The sequence below is a fragment of the Pleurodeles waltl genome, chromosome 12, assembly GCF_031143425.1.
Source record: "Pleurodeles waltl isolate 20211129_DDA chromosome 12, aPleWal1.hap1.20221129, whole genome shotgun sequence".
Classification (NCBI taxonomy): domain Eukaryota; kingdom Metazoa; phylum Chordata; class Amphibia; order Caudata; family Salamandridae; genus Pleurodeles; species Pleurodeles waltl.
In genome coordinates, this window is record NC_090451.1 from 132,296,031 (window position 1) to 132,319,040 (window position 23,010).

General features: G+C 47.5%; 1 protein-coding gene across 1 annotated transcript in view; it reads left to right on the forward strand.

The window, feature by feature from the left end:
- The window catches only part of CTC1 (CST telomere replication complex component 1), a 158,280-nt gene extending 139,185 nt beyond the window's left edge, over window positions 1–19,095 (forward strand). Inside the window, exons 23-24 of the mRNA XM_069216790.1 lie at window positions 7,534–7,660; window positions 15,788–19,095. Coding sequence (XP_069072891.1) covers window positions 7,534–7,660; window positions 15,788–15,942 — 282 coding nt within the window. The 3' untranslated portion in view covers window positions 15,943–19,095. The remainder of the gene's footprint in view (window positions 1–7,533; window positions 7,661–15,787) is intronic.
- Window positions 19,096–23,010: the final 3,915 nt, after the last annotated feature.

Sequence of the window (23,010 nt, forward strand, 5' to 3'; positions counted from 1 at the left end):
GGAATCCCCTCGGCGGCGCAGCTAGCTGCGCCGCCTTGGAGGATTCAACAGGGCAGCGGTACACTGGCGGGAGACCGCCAGTGTTGCCGGTCTGACCGCGGCTTTACCGCCGCGGTCAGAATGCCCTGCGGGGCACCGCCGGCCTGTCGGCGGTGCTCCCGCCGACCCTGGCCCCGGCGGTCTAAGACCGCCGGGGTCAGAATCACCCCCTAAACTCTTCATTGAGTTAAGTGAACATTCCTGCATGCTGTTTGTAGAGTCTGACTTGAGTATTTCTGATGCTACATGAAGTGCTCCACTGTGCCTCGGCTGAGGTGAACCTTTTAGAAATACCCACACTAAAATAATCAAATAACATGCTCAAACAGAGTGCTGGGTTAGGAAATGCTCCTGAATGTCATAGGTTTTGCTGTTCTCCTTGGAGCTCTCCTGGGGCAGGCTGAACGGTGCTCTTATAGTGTAGCTGAAGGACTAAGGTAATGCAGGGCATTCCTGGAAAGATTAAGGCTTGTTTCATCCAAGATTTCCTCTTAACTGCCCCAGCCTAAACCCGAATATCTACTATGAGCAATAATATTCATATTGCACCCAGGCTTCTATGTAGAGCATAGGAAATGTAAATATTTCGTACCATTTTCAAACATTGAAAACCTCAAGCTCCCAGCAAGTTTTTAATCCCTGTGGTGGTACTACAGTATTCCTGCTGGTTTACACTGTCGGGCTGTATCTCAGGACACAGCCAAGTGTCCCTATTAGGATGAATTAACCTTTCATGTGGTAGAGCGATCGCCACATTGAATTTGCATATGGGCCAGTTTCAGGATCAGTAAGTCCCCCCTCTCGGTGGATTCACAGAAGAATTGTGTTTTGGAGGACTTAGCCTTCATACACACAATATACTTGACTGGGGGGACCATTTGTGCCAGGATGTAAATGGTTGAAGGTCAGGCTTGTGAGACCTCTAATGCTTCATGGCAAGACCTTTAGGCTAACAGTATAAGGAATACATTTTACTCCAGTTACCCTCAGAATCACTTGACTGTAAGTCAGAGTTCTTTAAACTTGCCCTGTTGATTGTATCATGATAGACAAGAGAAACATTACGGTTTAACAAGACCCTTTATTCAACCCAAAAGATCCCTTGATTTCCATGGCATCCTGGACTGTTAGGTGGACTGGATTTCCATGCAGTTGTAGTCCAGACTAGGGTCTCAGTAGAGCCAGCCATGGAGTATTCTGAGTTCCAAGTGTGAACCTATAAAAGAATCATTGAAAGACTTCCTACTTGTCAGCACCTACAATCCACTTTAAAAATATACACAATTGTTATTTAGCATTTGTGTGGCATACAGTCTGCCATTGACATGGCATTGTAGCATTTTGCATAGCTCATTTTCCAAGCGGTTCCCAGGTTATCCTTGGAACCTGGAGTCTGAACAATTTAAGGTATGGAATGTTTCATATATGTTATTGGGTCTGGTATTAACGGTCTTCTCCCTCGTTTCTGGCAATGCAGCCTCTGCCTATGATTCCAATTTCTTTACTTGTCCTTTTAGGGGAATGTTTCAGGGATGTCAGACATTTAACCACTGTCTTCCCCCTTAGGGCATATTTCATGTTTACCATCAACTTGTATAGCTAAGTGTGGGATTGACATAGAAGAGGCGAAGAATCCTACCATTCCATCCATTTATTTAATTCCTATTGACCAGATTCTGATAAGCTTGGCCCTTAAAAGCCTGAATGTCATGCAAGTGTCCAGGGGGGGCAGGAGCCCACTAAACCCCGGATGAAGGTGCAAAAGGGCTGCCTCCGGATGGAAGAAGCTGAAGATTCTGCAACAATGGAAGGTGCCAGGAACTTCCCCTATGGTGAGAAGATGTCCCATAGCTTGCTGGAGGATGCAGAAGTGTTTCCACGCAGAAATACCCCAAACAAGCCTTGCTAGCTGCAAGAGTCGCTGTTGAGGATTTTGGATGCTGCTGGGGCCCAGGAAGGACCAAGATGTCGCCTGTTGGAGGAGGAGACAGAGGGGGTGCTCAGCAACTCAGAGAGCCCCTGCAGAAACAGGCAGCACCCGCACAAGTACCGGGACAGGCACTTAGAAGACCTGAGGACAGCGGTCGAATCAGAGTCACAGAGGAGGGTCCCACGACGTCGGAGTCCAACTCAGCGAGTTGGGCAATGCAGGACGGAGTGCTGGGAACCCAGGCTATGCTGTGCACAAAGGAATCCTTGGAAAAGTGCACAGAAGCCGGAGCAGCTGCAGATCACGCAGTACACAGGTTTGCTGTCTGGCGTGGGGAGATAAGGACATACTTCCACCAAATTTGGACAGAAGGGCCACTGGACTGTGGGAGACACTTGACCCAGCTCCTGTGTTCCAGGGACCAAGCTTGTCAGGATGAGAGGGTACCCAGAGGGCCGGTGAGGCAGAAGTTTGGTGCCTCTCGTTAGCAGGGGGGAGATTCCGTCGACCCACTGGAGATTTCTTCTTGGCTTCCAGTGCAGGGTGAAGGCAGACAGCCCTCAGAGCATGCACCACCAGGAAACAGTAGAGAAAGCCGGCAGGATGAGGCGCTACAATGTTGCTGGTAGTCGTCTTGCTACTTTGTTGCGGTTTTGCAGGCTTCCTGGAGCAGTCAGCGGTCGATCCTTGGCAGAAGTCGAAGAGGGAAGTGCAGGGGAACTCTGGTGAGCTCTTGCATTCGTTATTTGAGGAATAGCGGGGAGGAGAGACCCTAAATAGCCAAAAACAGGAGGTTTGGCTACTGAGAAAGGAGGCTTGGCTATTAAGAGAGGTAAGCACCTATCCGGAGGGGTCTTTGACGTCACCTGCTGGCACTGGCCACTCAGAGCTGTCCATTGTGCCCCAACACCTCTAAATCTAAGATGGCAGAGGTCTGGGACACACTGGAGGAGCTCTGAGCACCTCCTCTGGGAGGTGCTGGTCAGGGGAGTGATCCCTCCCCTTTCTTTTGTCCAGTTTCATGCCAGAGCAGGGCTGGGGGATCCCTGAACCGGTGTAGACTGGCTTATGCAGAGATGGGCACCATCTGTGCCCATCAAAGCATTTCCAGAGGCTGGGGGAGGCTACTCCTCCCCAGCCCTTCACACCTATTTCCAAAGGGAGAGGGTGTAACACCCTCTCTCCGAGGAAATCCTTTGTTCTGCCTTCCTGGGACCAGGCTGCCCAGGCCCCAGGGGGCAGAAACCTGTCTGAGGGGTTGGCAGCAGCTGCAGTGGAGACCCCGGAAAGGCAGTTTGGCAGTACCCGGGTTCTGTGCTAGAGACCCGGGGATGAATGGAATTGGCACCCCAATACCAGAATGGTATTGGGCTGACAATTCCATGATCCTATACATGTTACATAGCCATGTTCGGAGTTACCATTGTGACGCTACATATAGGTAGTGACCTATATGTAGTGCACGTGTGTAATGGTGTCCCCTCGCTCACAAAATCCGGGGAATTTGCCCTGAACAATGTGGGAGCACCTTGGCTAGTGCCAGGGTGCCCACACACTAAGGCCGCCCGCCTCGCGGGAACCGCCATATGGCCGCTCCGAGGCCATTCAGGCTTTCCCGCTGGGCTGGCGGGCGACCGCCAGAAGGCCGCCCGCCAGCCCAGCGGGAAACCCCTCCCCACGAGGAAGCCGGCTCCGAATGGAGCCGGCGGAGTGGGTATGTGCGATGGGTGCAGTTTGCACCCGTCGCGTATTTCAGTGTCTGCATTGCAGACACTGAAATACACAGTGGGGCCCTCTTACGGGGGCCCCTGCAGTGCCCATGCCATTGGCATGGGCACTGCAGGGGCCCCCAGGGGCCCCGCGGCACCCCCTACCGCCATCCGCCAGGAACAGGATGGCGGTAGGGGGTGTCAGAATCCCCCATGGCGGCGCAGCAAGCTGCGCCGCCATGGGGGATTCCAAGGGCAGCGGAAAACCGGCGGGAGACCGCCGGTTTTCCTTGTCTGACCGCGGCCGAACCGCCGCGGTCAGAATGCCCTGCGGGGCACCGCCGGTCTGTCGGCGGTGCTCCCGCCGACCCTGGCCCCGGCAGTCTGAGACCGCCGGGGTCAGAATGACCCCCTAAGTAACTTGGCACCTAATCTTCATCAAGTGAGGGTTAGACATATAGGTGAATTATAAGTTACTTATGTGCAGCGAAAATGGCTGTTAAATAACGTGGATGTTATTTCACTCAGGCTGCAGTGGCAGTCCTGTGCAAGAATTGTCTGAGCTCCCTATGGGTGGCAAAAGAAATGCTGCAGCCCATAGGGATCTCCTGGAACCCCAATACCCGGGGTACCTAGGTACCATATACAAGGGAATTATAAGGGTGTTCCAGTGTGCCAATGAGAATTGTTAAAATTAGTCACTAGCCTGCAGTGACAGTTTTAAAGCAAAGAGAGAGCATAAACACTGAGGTTCTGGTTAGCAGAGCCTCAGTGATACAGTTAGGCACCACACAGGGAGCACATATAGGCCACAAACTTATGAACACTGGGGTCCTGGCTAGCAGGATCCCAGAGACACATATCAAACACACTGACAACATAGGGTTTTCACTATGAGCACTGGGCCCTGGCTAGCAGGATCCCAGTGAGACAGTAAAATCACCTTGACATATCCTCACAAACAGGCCAAAAGTGGGGGTAACAAGGCTAGAAGGAGGCTACCTTCCTACAACCGCGTGTTCCTTTGACAAGGTGCTTGTAACTTCCTCGTAACATGCACTTTGTACATTTATGTGGAATCCTGATGCACACACTTGCACGCAGTTGTTGCACTCCATTCCTAAATTGCTGTTTTATATTGACTGCATCCCGTTTTATTGCCCCTGTGTGGGTTCAAGGTACAGTCAACCCTGTCCCCTCACAGCCCTTTGTTTACAGTTCGTAATGTTGTCAGATGTGATTTTATAGTGCACAGAACCGCATGTGATTTAACAGTTGGTATTAAGGGCTAGATGTAACAAACAATTTTGCATTCGAATGCATTTGCAGTGCAATTTCAAGGAATCGCTAAAATAGCGATTCCCTAAAAATTGCGACTCCACTTAGGGAATCGCAAATTGCGATTCTCTAAATAGGAAATCACAAATAGGGAATTCCTATTTGCGATTTCCAAAGAACATGTATCATGCATTTCCTAATTGCAAATTGGACATTTAGTAAATGCAATTACCACCAAATCCAATTTGGTGGTAAGCATTTGCAATTTTTAAAAATGCATTATAACTGCATTTTTAAAAATGACATGTAGCACACACATGCCCCTAGGGCATGTGTGCGCTTCACATGTCCACAAATATTTTTTTGGGGTGCATCAAAAGGGGCCTTAGGCCCCCAGCACCCTGGGGTTTGCATTACCTAATTTGCAAATTTTTAACAGGAATTTGCAAATTAGTTAATGCAAGACCATTCGCACCTATAGGCCTACAGGCCTACAGGCCCATACGGATAAATGGAGTCCTATTCCTTAATTGCGATTCGGTAATAGCGATTGCGATTTTTAAGAAATTGCTATTACCAAATCGCTCTTCTCATACATCCCATTTTGCCTTTCTTAAATAGCGATTTCTTGAAAATCGCTATTTAGGAAATGCAAACCGGGACTTTGATACATCTGGCCCTTTATGACTTTGGGTTGTGTGCCTTACATTTTAATTGTGTCTAAAGTTCTCGAGCTGTCAGAGGAAATGGTGACAACTCAGGAGCCTTGAACCTCTTGAGGTGCAATTCGCGCATTCTGTATAGTGCATGCCAGTTTTAGACCCCCTGGACTTCCTGGGGGGATGTTTGGAGGGGGGTGGCTATGGGGAGAAAATGGTTTGGAGAAAATTGGATTACCCAAATGCAAGGGAAAATACTGGCGGGCGGCGGGGAAGTGGAGGTTGTTCCACCTCCACCTCCACGCCAACAGAACACCGCCCAGCGAATCACATCCTGTGATTTGGTGTGGCGGTGTTCTGTTGACGGTGTGGTGTCGGCAGAGCAGCCCCCATGGCTCCCGTCCCCTCCCGGAGGATCGTCGGACCTGGTAAGTCGGTCGTCCGTGAGGGGAGTGGGGTGGGGGGGGGTATTGTGTGTTGTGTGCGTGCATGGGGTGCATGCGTGTGTGTATGTAGAGGGGGTGTGTCAGTGTGTGTATGCTTGCGGGGGTGTTGTGTGTTTGGAAATGAGTGCGTGTATATCTGTAGGTATGTCTGTATGGATGTGTGCGTGTATGTTTGAATGTGGGTGTGCGTGTCTGACTGTGTGTGTGGATGTTGGCATGTATGTCGGTGTGTGTTCATGTATGTGTGTTGGTGGTGCCTGCATGCATGTCGTGTGTGTATGAGTGAATTTATGTTGGGGGTCGGGGTGTGGAGGGGGTCCTGCCACCTTTGGGGGTGGCAGAGGTGGTGGGGGGGTAGGGGAGGGAGTCGGGGTGGGGTGGGGGAGACCCCTATCAGTGCCAGGGAAGGAATTCCCTAGCACTGATAGTGCTTACCGCCATGGATTTCATGGCGGTTTCAAACCGCATGAAATCCATGGCGGTCAGACGGATCCAAATACCGCCGGCGGTATAGTGACGGCCGCCGGGCTGGAGACCCTGGTCTCCAGCCCGGTGGGCGGAACGGAGAAGCGGCGGATGACCATGGCGGTAACCGCCATGGTCATAATACAAAAAAAAAGACCGCCAGCCTGTTGGCGGTCTTACCGCCGCTTCTCCGCCTTCCGCCAGGGTCATAATGACCCCCATAGTCCTTTCTTTCCAGAATTATGGTACCTTCACTCTCTGTCCTGTGCCTCAACTTCCCAGCATCTTTACCCCACTGTCTCCCTTATTTGCTCACATCCCATCACACCTTTCTCTCAACCCTCCAGTATATCCTTCCTGCACCCTCTCTGTTGTAGTCTCTCCTCCTTATCCATATCCCCACTGTGGTCTTCCCACTTTCCTTTTTACCGACTGTCTCTCCTCCCAGTCTCTGGCCCCAATCTCTCATCCTCCTTTTTCTACATCTTTTCTTTTCTCCAGTCACAAACTTTGTTCCCTCAATCTATTCTCTCCCCAAGGTCTCTGCTTCCATTCTTCCATCTTATCCATTCATTAGACCTCCTATTTAGTCCCTCTATCTATTCTCAATCTCCAGGTGTTGTCTTGTGTTTCTCCCTTCATTTTCTACTTTCTGCTTTCCAGTTTCTCTTTATAACATGTGATCTGTTCTTCCAGATTTCCCTGGTGTTTGCTCCTTCAGTTTCTTACATCATTTTCCAGCTCCTCTTCTCACTTTGAAGTTTACCCTTCTGTCTCTTCCTGCAGTGTCATCTCATCCAATGCCTCAATCTTCTGCTGTACGATTTATTTACGTCTTCCTTGCCCTTCCAGATGCTCCTGTAATTCCTCTATTTATCCACTCCTTCACTCTGGGCCCATGTAATACCTATATGTCTTTTCCTTTAGCTGTTTCATGCTGCTCCCATCATCGTACTTTCTCCCTTTCACCATGTACACGCAGTGACTGTGCTTGAACTCTCTTGCAGGAGGAGGAGGTAACTGAGGACTTCTTCACACATGTTCTGAAGATGCTGTGCAACAGTAATAGCGTCTGCCGACCCATCCTGCTGAGCTTTGAGCTAGAGAGGAGGGCAGCTCAAAGTGGCCAATCAGGTGAGTCTGCGAAGATGACAAAGTTCTGCAAGGTGCTGGCGTGTCACAAGGTATTAATACGTCCTAGGTGAGGGAGAGTTTTTGTTCGTACTCCTCTTTTCTGTGTCCACGTTGCACAACACCTATTTAGTGAGTCCAAGAGTGACACTCCCACAAGGGGACACCACAGTGGGTTAAATCAAATCGCGTGCACAGCCACGACATCAGTGGGCCACTGCATCAATGTGACCAGTACAGAGATCACGGAGAAGGTCACTTCCTCCTTCTTGGAAATTAAAATAACATTCAATTTAATTTCAGGGTACTGTAATGTAACAAAACAGTAATAGTTAGTTTTCAATAAAATATTTAAAAAATAATTATTGTTAAATATTTAATGTTACATATTCTTACTACAATCAATTCATGGTTGGGGTAAATTAATATGATTTCAATTATCAAAAAATAGTTGGCAAGGTTATGTTAAGAATAAAAATTAAACTAAGTAAAAGATGTGCTTCATCAGTGCTTAATTTGTGCTTGTTGTTTCAGGTGCTGAGCACCGGCACTTATTTGTGAGGGCCGGGGCTTATTCTTATGCCTCAAGTATTTGCTGCGAGCAAAAGACACATGAGAAAGACGGAAGAAGGAAAAACTAAAAAGCGTCATAAAGGGAGAAAGTAGAAAGTTGCAGGATAAGCTGAAGGGGCAGGGGTGGCTGTAAATGCACTGAAGAGGCCAGAGATGGCTTCAGAATTGCGTTGCCTCAGTATTCAGTGCTTGCAGATTTAATTACAGCAGTCTCGTATTTAACAGAAGGGCAGACACCAGTTTCAATGGGTAGGGGCCCCTTTCTCAAGCTTTCCAAGTGGCCTCGGGACGCCATCCCCCAGAGGTTCAATGGCAGCAGTGTCCCGGGGACCACATCCCTCGAGACACTGCTATTCACTGCTTGAAAGAGCTCAGGCAAACAGAACTTAAACTTTTGGGGGCAGGAAACATAGAATTGCTCCCACCCTGCTGTGGAAAAAACCAAATACACTCCCACTGGGTAGGAACAAGCCATTGGAGCCGGCTCTCGCTGCACCAGGGTGGGTGTAGGCAGGGCAGCCCAGATGGGCTGCGGGGGCCATTACCCTCCCTTGGTGCATCCAATTTTTATATCAATTGTGAGTGCCCCTGAGAGAGACGAGGCACCCACCCCCCCCCAAAAAAAAAACGAACACCCAGTAAGCACAGGAGTGGCCTATAATGTCCTTCAGGTGGGTGCTTGTGTAGATCTATTGTGGTTGCTGTAAGGGACCTATAACTTGCGATTTCACCTATGTTTAACCTGTGTGTTTTTTATCAATTACTTTCTAGGGTGTTGTTATGTAAAACACCAATCCCACATCAGAAAACCTGGGGGTAGCCAACCCAAAGTCATGCATGACGTTCGGCCATGCACGGCATAGGGTTGGACGCAGGGCCTGGTCGCAGCCAAACACAAGTGATCTCTGCACTCCATCTGAACATCATGGAGTTCGGCAGCTGTGACATCTGTTTTTTACGGGTCATGTGGAGAGCCCTAGGGGTCCCTGCGGCACCACCGGCTCCCCTGTTTTGGGAGAGGGGCATGTGACCCCATACCCAGGACCGTATTGTGTTTTTTTAAGAGGAGAGTGGCGTGCAGCTTTTTCTTTTTTTATTACTTTTTCCCACCTTCTTCCTCAGTTTGTTGTCTTTCCTCTCACTTGCTTAAATCAAACAAAGTGATGATGGAAAAAAAAGTCCTGGCCTTTAAAAAATTAGTGCCTGTGCCCCCCTGCATAAATTAAGGGATGCCCGTTTTTTTCAAATAATTTATTCAGGCTAAAAGTACACATGAAACAGTGTCAGTTGAGTTTTTCTCACCTGGGGTAAGAAACTGATGTCTTTATTCTCTTCCTTTCTATATATTTGATAAAAAATACAATGTAGCATAATATTTTTTATTAGGTTGCCCTTTAAGGAGTTCCTTACCTCTGTCTGAATTGTACTTCGATCGCATCTCCCTTAATTTCCATCTCAGGTTGACGTTTGGTTACTTCGCTCAAGCGGAGTCTGGGCCAACCACGGCCCCTTCTGGGCATCACCCTACGGGGTCTACTCTCAACTCTCCATCTGTCTCCCCCCATTCCTCAATGGTGATTGAACGGACTCCATTCCTGTATTGACCTCGCTGCCATGTGAATTATCCTCGGAACGATCTTAATCAGATCTGCTATCTGTGCCTGTCGCTGGAACACAAGGACAACTGGACGCTTGCTGCTCTTTCTGCCCCAAGAAGACTCTTCATGATTGTTGTGCTAGTCGACTTGAGATGTTGCGTTGAGGTGGAGAAGGATAAAAAAAATATGATGTCTCCCCTTCTCATACCACCTATATTTGCGGTCAGCTCCAGCCTGACTCTCTGGTGGTCACTGCTTCCCGTAAGCGAGACAATTCCAAGGCCGGAGGGAATGGCAGTGTTAGAATTTGGGTTTGTGGTTGGCAGAGGTATGCATCCCATCCAAGCAGGAACCACAATCCTAGTCAGGGTAAGTCAGATACACACCATACACACCTTAAATTAACATGTAGCTTGGCTTCTGGTAGCAATGTGTAAAGTATTTGTGCAACACTTAGAACAGTAAAAGAGTGCAAACACCACACAGACATATTCCACAACATGTTAGACAAATAGATCCTAATTTAAAGAACAAAACAAGACCAAGACAACAAAATTCCAATCAATAGAAGTTGAGATACACATTTTTAAAGATTATCTGCAGATAGTGCTTAGAAACATAAAGGGACAAACAGGCCTATCTGGTCACTCTAGACCAGGATAACTCCAAATGTTCAGGCTTCCAGTGATTGAGCGTGGACTGGCTGCAGGGACCTACCTTGTTCTGCTGAAAAAGTGCCTTGTGTGGAAGGTTGCGTCATCCTCGAAGGCGATGTGTTGGTTCTGATCCGTGCAGTCAGGGATGCCTCATCCTCGAGTAGCTCAGTCGGTGATATGATGTCCTTGAACAACGGTGCACCGTCGAACCTTCTCTGATGAAGGCAATGCATCATCATTATTCAGCCACGCAGCCAGCAATGCAAAGGTGTGTCGTCAGGGCTGAGGGCGATACCCTGGTTCCGAGCGAACCATGCAGTTGATGTTGCAATGTCTTTGTCGTCAGCGGCTATGCTTCAGTGTTGAGCTGAGATGTGGTAGTTCCAATCGGCACAGCAACGACGCATGGATTTCTGTAGAAACAACTGCAGAAACCACAAGCCAGGAAGTCCTTAGAGTCACTTTGGTACTGGGGATGTAGAGATGGAGGTCCAGTCCTTCTAACTTCCAGGCGAAGAGAGCAGCAGGGCAGGCACAGCAATTCAGGAGTCCAACAAAGTCCAGCAGATTGACAGTCCCTTCAGCAGCACAGCAGTCCTTTGTTCTGGTAGGATGCCCTCAGAGTCAGAAGTGTAGTGATTTGGTAGGGTCAGAAGTCCAGCTCTTATACCCAGTGGTGTATTTGAAGTGGTGGAGACTTCAGAGAGAGGCCTTTGAAGTGCACAACGTCCCTACACTTCCTGCCTTGGATCAAGACACACTACAGGGGGTTATGCAGCACTTTGTGAGGGCTCAAGGCCCAGTCCATTCAGGTGTGTCAGCTCCTCCCTCCCCTCCTGCCCAGGATCGTCCATCAACATGCAGATGGCCTCCCAGGCACACCTGTGCTCTCTCTGTGTGCGGCCCTGCTGTCGCTCACCCAGACGTGTTCAGAGACAGGCAGAAGGCACCAGCTGGTTAAAGTATGAAAATGCCAACTTTCTAACAGTGGCCTTTTAGGAATTACAGTTTAAAATCCAACTTCACCATGCGCTGTGATTTTAAATTGTGACTCCAGAGATGCCAAGCTTGGGGAGCCCATCTCTTCCTTATTGGAAATTACCCTTATAAAATGTAATAAGGCAATCTCAATCTTATCATATGAGAGGGATAGGCCTTGCAGTAGTGAAACACAAATTTAAGAGTTTTGCACTACTTGGACATGTAACACTTAAAAATACATGTCCTACTTTTTGAATACATTGCACCCTACGCTTGGAACTGTCCGGGGCCTACCTTAGGGATGACTTATATGCATTAGAAATGAAGGTTTGGGCCAGCAAGAGGGTTAACTTGCCAGGTGGGCATGGCAGTTTAAAACTGCACACACAGTCTTTGCAATGGCAGGATCGAGCCATGTTTAAAGGGATACTGAAGTGGGTGGCACAATCGGTGTTGCAGGCCCACTAATAACATTTCATTTACAGGCCCTGGGCACAGGCAGTGCACTTTACTAGGGACTTATAAGAAAATTAGATATGCCAATTGTGGCTAAGCAAATGTTAGTATGTTTTAGGCAGAAAACACATGCACTTTAGCACTGGTAAAGTGCTCAGAGTCCTAAAGCCAACAAAAACGAATTCAGCAAAAAGTGGAGGGAAAAGACAAAGTTTGGGAATGACCCTGCAAAAAGGGGAGGTCCACATACTGTCACTGGAAAAAGAAAGTAAATGCATAGATGCAGCAGGGAAGAGGATGGCTGCACAATCGACCAACCAATGGCCTATAGCTAATTCTTTCGGCCTTCTAGCTAGATATGATCATGCCCACTGGGAGCTCCTCCAATACTTCCAAGAGGAGTATCGCAAAAGGGGCCAAGACATAGGGGGTCATTCTGACCCTGGCGGCCGGTGACCGCCAGGGTCACCGACCACGGGAGCACCGCCAACAGGCTGGCGGTGCTCCCTCGAGCATTCTGACCGTGGCGGTTCAGCCGCGGTCAGAAACGGAAAGTCGGCGGTCTCCCGCCGACTTTCCACTGCTCGGGTGAATCCTCCATGGCTGCGGAGCGCGCTCCGCAGCCATGGGGATTCTGACACCCCCTACCGCCATCCTGTTCCTGGCGGGTCTCCCGCCAGGAACAGGATGGCGGTAGGGGGTGCCGCGGGGCCCCTGGGGGCCCCACAAAGTATTTCAGTGTCTGCAAAGCAGACACTGAAATACGCGACGGGTGCAACAGCACCCGTCGCACCTTCCCACTACGCCGGCTCCATTCGGAGCCGGCGTCCTCGTGGGAAGGTAGATTTGCCCTGGGCTGGCGGGCGGCCTTTTGGCGGCCGCCCGCCAGCCCAGGGCAAATCTCAAAATACCCTCCGCGGTCTTGCGACCGCGGAGCGGTATTTTGTCGGGGGTAGACTGGCGGGCGGCCTCCGCCGCCCGCCGGTCTCGGAATCACCCCCATAGTTTCTGAGGGCAAGCTCATATCTTACACCACTTTCCACTGTGCCCTAGATGCAGCAGACACTGCTGCCAAGGGGAGGAATATCTAGTGTCTGCTACACAGAAACACCTGGCTCTGTATCTCTGGCTTTAAGCCAGACGTTCAATAGAACCTGCTGCACATGCCCTTTGATGGTAATCATCCCTTTGGTCCGCAAGTGGCCACAGTACCCCAGCCCGTGCTTCACATGCGTCCATAAGTGGACTAAACCTTAGAGAAGATCAAAAAGGATATGGAAACAGCCAAAGTGATGGGGCACTTCCAACGTCTGCTCTCTGCGGCTCCTTTCACCACACCCCTTACTGTGGAGGCTCAAAGATCACCTTCCCTGAAACTGCCACATCCTGTTAACACACCCAGGGCCATCAGTCTTTCCCTGAGGTTTGTTTAGAGGGTCCTATAGGGGTAATAATTCTAGTGGCAACGGTAGCTCCCCAACAGGAGCTACAACCGTCACCAAACCCTGACTTGCCCATTCTTCCCCCCGACCACACAACGCAGGTCGGGCGCCTACAAGGCTTCTTTCCCACATGGCAAGCAGTCACCTCATACCAGTGGGTGCTGGATATTATCAAATATTCTTATTGTCTGGAGCTCATTTCCATGCCTCCAATCATTCCACCTCTCAAACATAGACACTCACCAGAACAACAAAGGTTACTCAAGGAGAAGGTCAAAGTGCTGCTCCTCAAAGTGGCTGTAAAACCTGTCCTTCACCATCAGTAGGGTTCTAGAGTGTACTCGCAGTACTTCCCAAATAAAGACAGGTCCCCCAGGCCCATTCTTGACCTCAGGCCCCTAAGCGAATACATCCTGACAGATGTATGTACTACTGTCAATCAAAAGATATTGATCCTTTGAAAGCCACAGTATAGTCTAGCATTTACCTCCCTATGATTACACCTGGCTGCCGTTTCTGGCTACCTTTAGAATAGACATTACATCCCTCTCTTCAGAATACTGGTCATTTAAGCTATCAAGGATCTTCCTCCCCAGGTCCAGCATCCTCATGGAATCTCAACCTGACTCATGGGCCCTCCTTTTTAGCCTTTCCATTTCTGTCCCTTTCAGTTCCTCTCTTGGAATGTGGCATTTCTACTTACTGTCACCTCACTCAGGCATGTCAGTGAGCTTCAGGCATCAACCCTGGAAGAATATCTTTCCTCCCAGTACCTACGGATAGGGTTATCCTCTGCGCCAATCTCAAATTTCTCCCTATAGTAGTGTTTCACTTCCACCTTAATCAGTCTATCGACCTTTGTGTTTTTCCCCCCACAACCAGATTCAGTTGTATAACGATTCTCCATATGTAGGACGTAAAACGTGTCCTCATATAATACGTTGATAGAATAGTATGTGTAGCAGCTGCCTGGTCATAGCTTTGTGACCCACTGTAGCCAAACCTGTGCGGACTAGAGGAAGACTCCAAGTCCTTTTGCATGCATGTTGCTCATCCGCACGGCCTTGTAAACATTCTGCCACTGCTCCTAGCATTTCATATCCAAGGAAATGATAATTTTTCAGCTTCAAACAAGGTTTTCTGTTCAGTAGCTGATGATCCGTCTCCTGCTTGGAGTAGTGAAGTGTGTGCTTTGGGGGGAGTGTGTGCATGCTGGGAGCAAGTAGTGTGCATGCCTGCGCATTCTAGAGGGACCACTGATTGTGGAAAGAGGATGTTGTACAAGCCACTAGCATCAATTAGGCTGTGTTTAAATCACATGAAGGTTTGGATCGAATTTGCACAGCCTAATATTAAAGAACATTCTGCATGATTTGCACTTTAGTGAAGAAGGTACTCTGTTGCAACGGTGACGGAGTACCTTCTCTACAAAGCCAAGTTCCTCCCACCTCACTTAGAGTTGGGCACAACTACCATATGTTTGCAGGGGAAATTACCCCATTGCTGCTGCCCTACATACACCTCAAACGGAGTAAGGGCAGTCGGAGGTTTGGCAATGGGTTTACCCACCCATTTTAGATTGGGCGAAAACATGGCCAGTCTTCACTGTCCGTCACTGCCAGATTTTCTTTTTGAAAATAAAAAAAGTTGAAAGTTTTCATAAACTGCTCTGTCATGTTGATGGAGCTGTCTGTCACACTTTCAGTGCATTTACAGGAATTGCTGTGACGGCAATTCCTGTAAAAAGCAAGAGATGCCTGCTGGGGCTGCAGACATCTCTAAATTTGGCAGATGGGTATTCCTGCCGGGTGACTGAGTACTTTACTCTGCTGCCCTAACGGAGTAAATTCCCGTCCGCCAAACTATAACCCAGGCCCATTCTTACTTGGATACTTTCTAGTGATAGTGCTGTTATTCCCCTTGTTTATTCATGATTGGGCTCAGCTGGGAGTAAGAGTAAAAACAAAGGGTTAAGGTTCTACAGTAACATCTTCCAAGCCACAATTCCTTCAAGAGACTCCATCTTCAATGCCCTCTGCTTATTGCCAATTTACGTATGCTATCTTTATCAGTAGAGTTGAAAAGTCTCACATAATTTTTCAGTGCTTTGACACAATTGCTTTAATTTATCGGGGAATAGACAACATACTTTCTGTGAAGAAAGAGGAGGCTTAAAGTACGACCAGTACTAATAGAGATAAGCACTTAAGCAGATTATTGTGCTGGTTTCACCCATGAAATTACACATTTTTATGTTTTATTTTGCTGAATTGAGAATTATACTGATTTTCATGAAACATTGACAGGATGGATTTACAAGACATATATTTTAAAAAAGCGTTTTTTATTGATCGTTCACAAGCCTGCAAGTGAGTGAGATCCACACTGTTTGCCTTTGACCGATTGTTTTTGATTTTCCTCCAGATTCCAGACAGATGAGAAGATTCACTCACAGAGATCAGGAGTATGTCACCACGTTGCACCCACAGCTGTCCCTGATCTGTCTGGACCTGCAAGAGGTGGACTACAGAGTTCTCAGTCACATGCGCAGTGACAGGATTGAACAGAACATAATTTAGGGCACAGCCACAGCTCTACCTTAACAGGGCACAGCTACAGTTCTATCTCTACCTTAAAAGGATGAATGAAATGGCCATCCTCCAGTCCATCGTAGGGCTTGTAATGTAATATAAAAATGTTTATTAAAGATGTGTGGCCTTGTGGACATTCAAGGCTTCCAACATCTACAGCTCGCCAAGTATTCATTTTAAGTAGCTACAGATATTAAATACTGCCAGCCAGCCTGGTTCCAATATCTGTGGCCTGCTTGTCAACAATCCAAGCATACTTTTACATAGCCAGTTGAATTTAGGAGTTTACATCCCAATATTGTGTTTTAAGATCAGTTTGCAAGGATATTTTATCTGCAATATCGACTAATGACATAAAGCCCAATTATGAGTTTGGCGGACGAGAACACCCGTTGGCCAAACTCCCTACAGGGTGGTTGCCACCGTGCTGACTACCTCCCTGCCGGCCCCATTAAGACTTTCCTGCTGGGCTGACTTGAGGAAACCAAGGTCTCCTTTGGTCATCCCAGCAGGAAAGTGGCAGCAGCATTATGGCTGGCTCATAATCAAGCCAGCGGCAAAGCTTCTCCCCAGGGGACACCAGCACCCTCGTCTGCACACAAACAGTGCTCATTACAAGTGTGCTGGGCAGGGGGACCCTGGCCCATGCCACAGGCATGGGCAGTGCAGGGGCCCCCCTGTCGCCCCCTGCACCTTTTCTCCGCCAGCCTTTTCATGGTAGTGAAACTGCTATGAAAAGACTGGCAGAGAACCAGGGTGTATTCAGCACCGCCATCAGCCCATCAGGATCTCCTATCCCAGCGGCGACGTCGGTAGGTTGGTGGGTCTGCCTTTCAACCTCGTAATGTGGCGGTTGGACTGCCACAACCTCTGTCAGTGAGCTACCACAATTGCCCCATGTCCCTCCTGGTACAACCACTGGGGCCAGTATTCTCTTCTTTGTGCACTCCACAATAAGGGGGCTTGCAGACTCACTTCCCATTTGGGAATGATTTATATGAAGATGTGTACCGTTTTTCTCCTGTGTTTGTGGGCAAGGCCATAGCGAACCTTTGGTGCACCAAATGGGGACGATAAAGAGAGAAGACAGGGTCTCTTGTGATCTAGGTATCGCTTCTCATTGTCGACCATATCAAAAGCTGCACTTCCTTAAGTGGTGGTCCCAGGAGCATGGTAAACGTCTCTTTTGAAATGCTTTATTACATGCAAGAATTTGGAAGGCTTTCCCTCTCAGCACGTTTCCAGGCACCGACAGACATAATAAATGACTTTCAAGTTCAAAAACACTGTACTACTCTCTGGTTTTCTAAAGGGCTAAGTCTTGTTCATAGTCTTTCCTGGGCCATGGTGCAAATGAGAGATACTCAAAGGTAGCTTACTTTTTTTTTCTTAAGGTCTTAAGGTAGACCTTGAACATAATTTGAACCTTGTGTCATTTTTGCTGAATTTGAGTCTTTTTAATGGGCCTCCAAACTACATATCTTGCACCACTTGGCTTACACACCATGACCCTCAAGATGACTTGATCAAGGATTCTTGAAATGCATCTTCTTGGAGGTGCATGACTTTTATGTGGATAAATAAATCTGATTAATATTAATACATTGAACCCCTTGGTGGTCTTTCTTGCAGTAAGTGCATCTTTCCCTTCTCACTGTCATCTATTGAACATAATCCTAAATAGTATAAAACAAGCAGAGATCATTATTGATGGTTAGAAGAAAGCATGGTTAACACAGCACTGTCTTGGGCACTGTCAGTGCCCCATACTTGCAAACTATATAAGTGGCTGCAACTATTCTTTGTCACACATTCTAGTTAGAGCAAGGATTGCCTTTTGTGGGGTGGGGGGCGGGAGTAGAGTCTTACATTTGCCTGGTTGTGAAAAACATGTATTTATTTTCCCCACTCCCTCTGCTTTCTAGCGTGATCTGTGAATGCATAAATCATACCTGGCTTGGTGGCTCCTTATTGACCCAGCAGAGGTTCTCAGGTCATTGGACTTTGGGAAAGGGAGCAATTTGTCCACTCCAAGGTCACTTTGTTTCAGGGAAGTTGGTTCTGCACCATAACCCTCAATCTTGAGTTTGGTTGTAGAAACATCATTTTAGATGCCAACTGTGCGATGGTAAAACTTTGTTATGGACTACTGTTTCATATTGTGGGGCTTCTTGAATGCTTGGCTATAGATCCCTCTAAGGTTTCATACCTGCTGAACTCTTATAGAATAATTTAATAGTTGTCAGAAATAGGGCATCTTCAAGACATTAGAGGATGCCCCACTCCATCCATCTTTTGCTTCCCATGCTTCATGCACAGGTTGGGGGCCACAACGTTTCTACGCCACATCCCCAGTATGCTCGACTGTTATAGAAACCCCTGGCCAGAGGGCCAGCCACCACATGCCTGTAAGTTCTACTGCACTGAATGGCTCAGCCTAGGTGCACCCTCTTTTGATTGTGGATTTCTAGCTGTTCTTTTATGTTGCAATTGCCACATAAGGCATTGTTTTGTGAACATGAAAAAGCTACTCTTCCCATTCAGTGGGAAAAAAAACTCAGTTCTTCAGGGACATCTCTATTTTTCTTTTCAGACATCAACCCCACTGTAAGGATTTCGTTCTGAAAGGCAGGCTGATATAACATGGTATCCTGGCCAGTTATGCATTTTGCCAAAAGTGTTCTTGGGGTGCGGGGAGTATCTTGTTAAGTGAAAATGTCCCCCAACACAGCTAGAAACTCAATATTTGCCAAGTGGGTCACAGCAAGCACAGGCTAAGCCTCTGCCACCCCATCTGCCCTCACGGGTATCTTGCTACTATAAAACCCCTTCAACGTTCCAAGCCCCTTGTTAGCCTTCAGAGTCACTGTCTGCACATCTGAACCTTGTAAGTTTCCCTCCTCAACTTTTGTATATGATTCTTCAGTAGCTGTGACAGCCAGGCATCACTGCACCAGTGGGTTAGCTGCCAGCATTGTTGGCCATGTGATGTATGTTTGCACAAGTTTAATAAAAGTGGATGGTGTTCGGGACACAACCGTGAATCTTTGTAGATATGTAATAAAAGCATGTAGCGTGTGTGCTTGACACACTGATTCTATATTTGGACTTGTTTAATAAAATGTACATTTTCAACAGAGATGGATGTGTCTTATTTGTCATGGACATGTTTGTGCAGTGAGATGATGAACTTGAAGATATAAACACCATTAAAGAATGCATGATTGGGCCCATCTTGATTGAGTGCCATAGTCTCCCTAAAACTATACCAAGCTGTTTGAATCTGCTGTGGTACTTAACAGAGCAAATCCAAAACAGGGGAAACTTCTGCCCACCAGGAAGATTTGTGGTTTTGTATGAGTAGTCCTAAGGCAAATTTCCCTCTCAATCTAACAAAACCTTTTCGGATGAATACTTCTAACCACAGATTCCTCACCTTTAGAATATTCCTCATGTGCCAGACTGGATCTGGATAGCAGTGCTCTGGTGTATCACTAGGTGGTGTCATGCGTACTGCATAGATCTTGTTTCACACCAGAATTAACGAAGTGGAGCAGCATATAGGTGCCACCTCTACACGCTGATGTTAGTTCTTTTCTTTCCACACCTTTGAATGCGGGTCTGGAGCTCCACTCCCCTTTTGTTGGTTGATGAAGGACCACACTGGAAATGGAAGATTTAAAAAGCATAGTTTGTGGGTGCCGGTAGGTGGGACTATACATTTACTTTGTCCCTCCCGCATGTGACGATGGAGCTATATATAAGCGCACCTCTGTGTCAACATCAGTTCCCTGTGTTACATGCCTTCGTATGCCAATCTGCCTCAGTTCAGTTCAACTCAGACAGAACCATACTTTTGCCCTGGAATGACACCCCAGCACTCCAACAAATTTTTGGTTCTGACTTTGATCAGAGTCAGCTAGCCTTTGAAGATAACAATGGAGATGACAGATTATTTTGCTCAATACTACGATGATAAGAACCTGTATATGGATTTAAAGGAGGCCTGTCGGCTGGACACTTCCCAAGACTCTGAGTTGTGTTCTTCCCGTAGGCGTTCAAAGGAAGAGAGTGCCTCCTTTGCTTTTGTGATGAGATGGATAACAGAGATATCAGACCTACAGCTGGCAACTATGGAAGTCAAAATTAATTTGTTAACTCAGGTTTTTGCAACCTGGGAGCCTCATTTAATGTAGCCCTCATGAACATACTAATAGGCACTTGGTCTAAGCGTTTGGGAAACAGATGTTTTCTGTGGCCATCCTAGCCCTCAACTCATTCAATGCCAGCTGTTTGTCAGTGTGATATTACCATGCTTTATGGGATGTGGTAGCAAAATGTTGACAGCAGGGCCTGAGGAATTTCAAGCCAATCCAACCAGCACTAGCATAAAGCTTTGACACCACTCTTTGATGAAATACACAGGCTTCTCTGGTAGCATGCAGGCCTCTGATGGATATTCCATTTGGTGGTTCCCACCTTTTAAGCGAGAAGGCTGATTCAGTGTTGCAGCATTGGGCCACCTAGTTCTCTATAGGCCTTTCCACTTTGGTGAGACAGCACTATGTGCAATTTAACCCCCTTTCAAGACTCCCCCTGGAGTTTGGCATACCGGCAACTCCCAGGTCTACTATCTCCGCAACAGGCATACCAGCCCTTTTAGGGGCAGGGATTAAGCAGACAAAGTCAAGGCCACCAAGGACAGTAAACTTCCCAGTCCCCTTTTCCTCTGGCCACAGATCTTCAAGTCACTTTAGTTTGCTGTTAGTGGCACATGATTACCCTATGGGGGAAGACTTGGACATTTACTCCAACAGCGGTAAAATATACCATCCACCAGGTTAGTTTTTCAAACAATTTGGCGAGGCTCTGGTCTGCCATTCCTTTTCCACCCACTGCAACTTTCACCCACATCAGAAGATTTTTCAAAGGACCACTTGCCAATCTTCTTCTAAGAAGTGCAGGCTGTATAGGTCCATAGAGCAATAGAGATTGTTCCGGCTCGAGAAATTTGGACTTGCTGTTACTCCTTGTGCCGAATAAGTATGGAGGCCTTCATCCTATTTTAGATTGCCACCCTTTGAATGTTCTCTCTGCTCAGGATCCAAGTTACTGGGGGGAAACATTGGACCTGAGGCCGTTTCAGGACTAGAATATTCCTTGCTTTGGATACTCCAATGCACCATCAAGTCAAGGCCAGCGTTTTGTCCGGCTTGGAAACCCCTGGCTGGTGTTGCTGTGAAGGACAAGACCAGTCTATCATTCTGTCTGATGTATTATGGATCTAGTGCACCAAGAGGATGAGCCAGTTTAATTTCCTCCATGTGCAGCTGACGTTGTAACCTCCTTAGGTGACTCCAAAGACTTGTAGCAGGGAATTGAGCCTAGATTCTCTTGTGCGAGGTCTCTACTAGTCCCATTCTGACAAGTAGGCACATCTTCTAATTCCTCGACCACACCACAGATAACCCTGTCTTCAAGAATGGTTGTCTTTGAGAAGGGGAGTCCCACTTAGCTATAAGTGGCACCAGTCCACACAAAGCTAGCTTATTTGTATACCCAACAGTGCCAGTCCTCATGGGAAGTTAACCCAAATCAGGATGTGCAAAGAACCAATATGTACATGCTCTGCTGTTTGACTTCAATGAGAAGCAATAATTTGCATCGGTTTTCCCAGTTCAGCCTCTAGGATCTCAGGAGTCTGGCCGAATAGTGGAAGCAAGTCCTGCTGGTGAATAATTCTCTAGCTGACCCTCTTTCCATTGGGGATTGTGGACTCCATGGTGCCTAGATCTGACGTATCCCACTCTGTTGTCCAGAAACAGATGTGAAAGGAATTACATAAGCTAATAGAGCTCTTGTTGGATCCAGGTGCAGAATTGGCCTCCATTTTGTCTTTAATAGTCTTCTTAGATTATTTCCCAGATTCTCTGTGCAAATTTAAATGTCTGCAATATGGTAGGAAGACATTCTAGTCTGGTAGTCTCCTCTTAATGGAGTCCAATGAAAATGCCACTCCGGGTAGCTGCAGTCTTCAACTCTGGCATAAATTTGACCGATAAGCCTCTCTGATCCAGTCTACACACCAAAGGAGTACTCTTCATATTCAACTCAAGTAATCTGCTAAATTAAAGCTTCTGAGCTAGCTTGTTTTCTTTGTACTCAAAGAATCAAACCCAAATATCCTATTTGGACACCTTAACTTCCATCTGGAAGACCATGCTGACCCCAACTCAGATGCACTCATCTTGGAGCTATGGGCCTCATCAGACAAGTAAAGGGACATACCCCCACATCGCTGAACCATTCCTAGACTCTATTTTCACTACCTTCTACAACATCAGTGTAAATGATCCCACACTTGTCTCCTGAACAGTCCACACCCTTGTCAAGTTAAACATCCCCGATCCCAGCTAGACCACCGCAACTGGAACAGTATGACTGACAAGGACTGAAACACCATTCTCAACACCCACTGAGCTGAACACAGCAACAGTCTTCTCAAGATCACCAAGAAATCCAATAAATACATTACTTTCTGCGCCGACTCCCTGGGCCTCTCAACCGCAGCAATACATCTGACCCCAGACTAATTGGCACATTGCGAACTCCAACTGATGAAACACGATTCTAAACAATTCGACCTCAAATCGAGAATGAGCCAAGAAAAAACAGTCGAGCACATTCAAATCTACCTTAAGACGCTACCACCAAATGATCTGGACCACCAAAAGAGCTTCTCGGGCGGACTGCATCCATGCGAGCATCAACATAAGCAAACAAATATTCACCATTTTGAAGGATTTCACCTCACAAGCAGATGCTTGTAACTCGTTTCCCCTCTTCCCCTGAAGACTGCCTCAACAGTTTCTTTCAATTCTTCCACAACAAAATCACTGCAGTTGACAGCAACTACAGCACACAACGGGATCCAGCAGACCTTGTCAAACGTCTACCGATCTTATCCAAAGAACCAATGCTAAGCAATTGCCTCATAATCACCCTAGAAGAAACTGCCACCACCATGAAGCCCATCGTCTTAGAGGCCCCATCAGA